We start from the raw sequence: 6,000 nt of genomic DNA, 5'->3' as shown, positions 1-6,000 counted from the left end.
TAGAGATATAAAAATATATATAGTTCCCTTTTATTTTATTTTATTTTATTTTATTATCATTTTTTTTTAGACAGAGTCTCGCTCTGTCGCCAGGCTGGAGTGCAGTGGCACGATCTCGGCTCACTGCAACCTCTGCCACCTGGGTTCAAGTGATTCTACTGCCTCAGCCTCCTGACAACTACAGGCCCTGCCACCATGCCCGGCTAATTTTTGTATTTGTTTTGTTTTGTTTGTTTTTGAGACAGAGTCTCGCTCTGTCACCCAGGCTGGAGTGCAGTGGCACAATCTCGGCTCACTGCAACCTCTACCTCCTGGGTTCAAGCGATTCTTCTGCCTCAGCCTCCCGAGTAGCTGGGACTACAGGTGTGTGCCACCGTGCCCGGCTATTTTTTGTATTTTTAGTAGAGATGGGGTTTCGCCATGTTGGCCAGTCTGGTGTCAAACTCCTGACCCTGATCCCCCCACCTTGGCCTCCCAAAGTGCTGGAATTACAGGCGTGAGCCACCATACCTGGCCCATGGTTCCTATTTTATATACAAATGGTATCATGTTGTATAGATTGTGCTGCACTTTGTTTTCACCGAATCATATATAGTATTGATGATATGATCATTCCATGTAAGTGCATACAGAGCTTCCTTATTCTGTGTTTACATTAATTCAGTTTTCCGTTGTGGATATGTTATGATTTAACGAATAAACATTAGGTTGTTTTCAGTCTTTTGTGAATACAAATAATACTGCAATGACTTAACTTGATAAAAACATCACTTCACACATGTGCAAGTGTAATGGTAGAATGAACTCCTGGAAGTGGAACCACCTCCAGATTGAGGAATATGTGTATTTGTAAGTTTGACCATGTCCTATTGCCTTTCAGGGAGTTTGTAGATATTATTGTATTTATCTCTGCACCCCTAGCTACCATTACAGAGTCTAGAACAGAGTAGGCATTCAGTATATTTTCATCTAATAAACCAATGAAAAAATAACTCTTTTAGGGGAGGCTCCCTTCTTTTTCCTTTCTCTGATGCCTTGCTTTCCCCATCCAGTGCTCAGTTCAAACCAAATGATTCATGTTCAATCCAAATGCCACTACCGTTTTGGAACAAAACTCTTATTCCAACTTTATTGTGTAACTAATCAAGATCCTTCTTCATTAGCTTGGTTGTAAAATAAGGTCACATTTTTATGTTCTAATTATAATGACTTTGAGTTCTCACCCCATATTTTGTGAGATCTCTCTTTTTTTTTTTTTTTTTGAGACAGGATCTCACTCTGATGCTCAGGCTGGAGTGCAGTGGTGTGATCTCAGCTCTCTGCAGCCTTGACCTCCTGGGCTCAAGCGATCCTCTCACCTAAACCTCCCAAGCAGCTGGGACTACAGGCATGTGCCATCATGCTCAGCTAGTTTTTTTTTTTTTTTTTTTTAAAGATAGAGTTTCGCTCTGTCGCCCAGGCTGGAATGCAACGGTGAAATCTTGGCTCACTGCAACCTCTGCCTCCTGGGTTCAAGCCATTCCCCTGCCTCAGCCTCCCAAGTAGCTGGGATTGCAGGTGCCTGCCACCACACTCGGCTAATTTTTTGTAGTTTTAGTAGAGACACGGTTTCACCATGTTGGCCAGGCTGGTCTTGAACTCCTGACCTCACATGATCCACCCACCTTGGCCTCCCAAAGTGTTGGGGTTACAAGTGTGAGCCACTGCATCCAGTTACCAGCTAATTTTTTATTGTTTGTTGAGATGGGGTCTCACTCTGTTGCCCAGTTTGGTCTTGAACTCCTGGGCTCAAGGAATCCTCCCATCTCGGTCTGCCAAAGTGCTGGTATTACAGGCATGAGCCACCACACCCAGCCTTTAAAAATGTGGGGGGACTCTTTTGTAATAACAGTTAGCTTAAAACACAAGCACATTGTACAGATGTACAAAATATTTTCTTTCTTTATATCTTTATTCCAAAGGCTTTTTTCTATTTAGGCAATTTTTTGTTTTATGTTTTAAACTTTTTTGGGGGTTAAAAATAAAGACACAAACATAGCCTATGCCTACACCAGATCTGGATCATCAATTTCACTGTCTTCCACCTCCATCTCGTCTCACTGGAAGGTCTTCATGGGTAATAACATGCACAAAGCTGTCATCTGATGGTAACAATAATTGGGGATAGGCACGGTGGCTCACACCTGTAATCCCAGCACTTTGGGAGGCTGAAGTGGGCAGATCACCTGAGGTCAGGAGTCGAGACCAGCTTGGCCAACATGGTGAAACCCTGTGTCTACTAAAACTACAAAAAAACTAGCCAGGCATGGTGGTGCACGCCTGTAATCCCAGCTACTTGGGAGGCTGAGGCAGGAGAATCACTTGAACCCGGGAGGCAGAGGTTGCAGTGAGCTGAGATCGTGCCATTGCATTCCAGCCTGGGCGATAAGAGTGAAACTCCATCTTAAAAACAAAAAGCAAACAAAACAAAACAAAACAAAAACAAAAACACAATACTTGGAATACATGGAAAAAACCCCACAATACTTGGAATACTTAGAATACCTTCTGAAGGACCTGACTGAGGCTGCTTTACAGTTAACTTAAAAACAAAAAAGCAGGAGTACACCCTAAAATAGTGATAAAAACTATAGTGAATTCATAAACTAGTAACATAGTTCTTACCATTATCAAGTATTATGTACTGTACACAATCATATGTGCTATACTTTCATATGACTGGCAGTGCAGGTTTGTTAACACCAGCATCACCCCAAACATGTGAGTAATGTGTTGTGCTATGACCTTATGGTGGCTACTGTATCACTAGGTGATAGACATTTTTCAGCTCCATTATCATCTTAGGGGGCCTCCCTAGTGTGTGCAGTCCATTGTAGACCAAAATGTCCTTATGTGGCACATGACTGTAGTTGCAATACAGGACAAGAAAGTTGCACAATAACTGGGCCTTAGTTCCGGATACTTAGTAGCTGGATGACTCTTAGCACTCTTTGTTTCCTAATAACGTAAAATACGGAAGCTAATCGTGATCAGGTTGCCTTACAGGTTGTTGGGCCCTGGTCAACACATAAGTTACTGTGCAAAAAAATGATTTGATATAATTTAAGACTGTGTTGAATCATAAACGTTAAGTTATTCTAACATTATTGTTTTTTAGAGGTTATGAAATGAAAGGGGGGGAAACTTGGTCCGCATCAAGAACTGAATCATTGGCCGGGCGCGGTGGCTCAAGCCTGTAATCCCAGCACTTTGGGAGGCCGAGACGGGCGGATCACGAGGTCAGGAGTTCGAGACCATCCTGGCTAACACGGTGAAACCCCGTCTCTACTAAAAAAGACAAAAAAAAACTAGCCGGGCGAGGTGGCGGGCGCCTGTAGTCCCGGCTACTCGGGAGGCTGAGGCAGGAGAATGGCGTAAAAACCCGGGAGGCGGAGCTTGCAGTGAGCTGAGATCCGGCCACTGCACTCCAGCCTGGGCGATACAGCGAGACTCCGTCTCAAAAAAAAAAAAAAAAAAAAAGAACTGAATCATTTTACCACGCTGGGTGCTGGGTTATACTCTCCTTACCCAACAGATCAAACTCCTAACCCAGCATAAAAGATAAACTACAACTCCCGGCAGGCCTTGCCTCCGAACTGCATCTTATAACCTCGGCTCAGGCCCGGGCCCAGACCGCTCCCCGCCCCCGCCGCCCATAAACTACATCTCCCAGGAGGCCCCACGGTGCCCAATTGTCCGCTTTTCCCCCGCCCCCTGCCTCCTCTTCACCCACCACCAGCAGCTCGTTGGCCGAGTCGGTCCCGCGGCCGGCGGATCGGGCGCGCGCGTCGGGGGTCGTGCGGCTGCCGGGCAGGGCGAGCACGCGCCGCGAGGCCTTGGAGGCGTAGGGGGCGGGGGTACGGTTCGCCTGCTCGCAAGATGGCGGACGAGGACGGGGAAGGGATTCACCCCTCAGCCCCTCACAGGAACGGAGGTGGCGGCGGCGGCGGGGGGTCTGGGCTCCACTGCGCCGGGAACGGCGGCGGGGGAGGCGGCGGCCCGCGGGTCGTGCGCATCGTCAAGTCCGAGTCCGGCTACGGCTTCAACGTGCGGGGCCAAGTGAGCGAGGGCGGGCAACTGCGGAGCATCAACGGGGAGCTGTACGCGCCGCTGCAGCATGTGAGCGCCGTGCTGCCCGGGGGGGCGGCCGATCGGGCCGGGGTGCGCAAGGGGGACCGCATCCTGGAGGTGTGAGTATCGGGGGTGCCCGCCGCCCCACCCTCCCCGCGCCCCTCCTCCTGCCCCTGCACTCCCCGCTACCCTTGTCACCCCCAGGCCGCACCTCCCCAGAGCTCCGAGCCGGCCTCGCGACCCCGGCCCCTCAGGCCTCCGCAGCCGGGCCCCTCCTTGTAGGCTGCCCTCCCCCTACCCGACCCGGGGCTTCTGCGACGCCCGTCTCCCACCCCGTCGTCTCCAGCTGATGCCCTTGCGCCCCCAGTGCTCTACCCTGTGCCCCGATTACTCTGGGCTCTTCTCCGCCCCTTTGCCTTCCCGTTTGGCGTGCTGCATTCTGCTCCTCACTCCCCCTCGTCTTGCTCAGAAGGAACCTCATCTGCTCCTTACTGACGGCGTTTCGTTTTCTGATCCAGCCAGTACCGTGTCCTCCCCAAGTTCTCATCTTCAGCATCGCAATTTCGTTCTCCACCACTCCCCTCCGTCCCCGTGGACTGCCCCTTCTGCCCTCCAAACCAAGTAGGCAGGAACTCTGGTCTGCTCCTACTTTTCCTCCGGAAACAGCATCCCTCCCCGCTCCACTCCTTTTTCTTTCCTTAGTTACCCTCTCCTCATGGTTAAGCTGCCCCTAAATTTTTCCATCCCACCGTGTACCCCCTTTCTCCCCTCGTTTTTGTATTTCTACTCCAAGAGTTTACCTTGCTTTCTGACCCTTGCATGCCTTTGGGGTAGGGGGCGTGGGATTTGACACTGTAGTTTCTCTTCTCGGTTGCCCCCATATCACACCCTAATTTGGAATCTAGTGTCTCCATCAGCACACCCCACTGAGAGCACACCCCACTGAGAGCATTTCTGCCCTGGCCTCCTGCCTTTACTCCTGCTCTATACACATGCCTCCTTCTAGTCAGGTTTATGGTAGACCCCTTGTCACTCCTCCTCCTCCCAAACTACTTCAAGCCCTTTTTGGGTCTTTGACCGCTCTGCTTTTTTAGGGCATGCCCGTCTCTGCTGCCTCTTCTACTCTGTCCTACTGTGATCCCACACTTGACTTTGTCCTAGTCTTTCTCTCCCCTAGGCTGCTTTTCCTTTCTTCTGTTTTTTTAAGGCGCCTTCTGCTGCTGCAGCCCACCCTCTCCCCCCTGCTGCAGTCCCTCCCCCTTCATACACCTTCCCCACCACATCCCTTCATGCTCTTGCGGGATGCTGCCTTGTCTTGCAATCTCTGTGCACACCTCCTCCACTACTCTAATCTAGGTGTTACATTTGTGTTTTTGTACTTTGTATTGAAATTCGGATAGTGATTGCTGGTTGACTTGCAGGCGGTGTGTGCTCGCATTGTCTCCGTGCACCTCAGCAGTCTTCAGTGCTGTGTTTCTTCTCACTGAATACATGTTGTGCATTCCTTTTTTACACTTTTACTCTCTCCCTCCATGTTTCGATTTGCCCACGTGAAATCATTCTCATTTTTTAATAAATTTTATTTTAATTGTAATTTCCACAACCTTCAGTTACCTCTTGTAAAACAGTAGGTTTGCAAAGGGGATAGTCTTTTGAAAATCTGCCTTATAGAGAAGTCCATTCCTTCTTACTCATCTCGTGCCATCTACCCTTATCCTTGACATTCTTACTCTATGGTGTCCACTCATTCTGTTTCCTCATCTCTTCTACCTCAAGAAATAGTTGGTTTTAAACTGGGAGAGCTGATTGAAAAAAAAAAATAGTTGCTCACCTAGGCCAGTGTTTGGAGGCAGTATACCTTTCTTCTGTTCTTTCTGTAAATAGATGCTT

At 48.9% G+C, this 6,000-nt stretch overlaps 1 protein-coding gene across 4 annotated transcripts in view; it reads left to right on the top strand.

Annotated features, from left to right (window-relative positions):
- Positions 1 to 3,536: 3,536 nt before the first annotated feature.
- SNX27 (sorting nexin 27) overlaps positions 3,537 to 6,000 on the top strand; it is a 91,369-nt gene continuing 88,905 nt past the window's right edge. For 2 of the 4 annotated variants that reach the window (XM_007977186.3, XM_007977187.3), the window contains exon 1: positions 3,539 to 4,229. In XM_007977186.3, the coding sequence (XP_007975377.1) occupies positions 3,919 to 4,229 (311 nt within the window). In that variant the 5' untranslated portion in view covers positions 3,539 to 3,918. Of the gene's footprint in view, positions 4,230 to 6,000 lie in introns of all 4 variants that reach the window. The other 2 variants (XM_073008378.1, XM_007977188.3) reach the window with 2 other exon arrangements.

Source organism: Chlorocebus sabaeus, chromosome 20 (assembly GCF_047675955.1).
Source record: "Chlorocebus sabaeus isolate Y175 chromosome 20, mChlSab1.0.hap1, whole genome shotgun sequence".
Lineage (NCBI taxonomy): Eukaryota > Metazoa > Chordata > Mammalia > Primates > Cercopithecidae > Chlorocebus > Chlorocebus sabaeus.
Note: the sequence above shows the minus strand (reverse complement) of the source record. Positions and strands in the feature narration are given on the sequence as shown.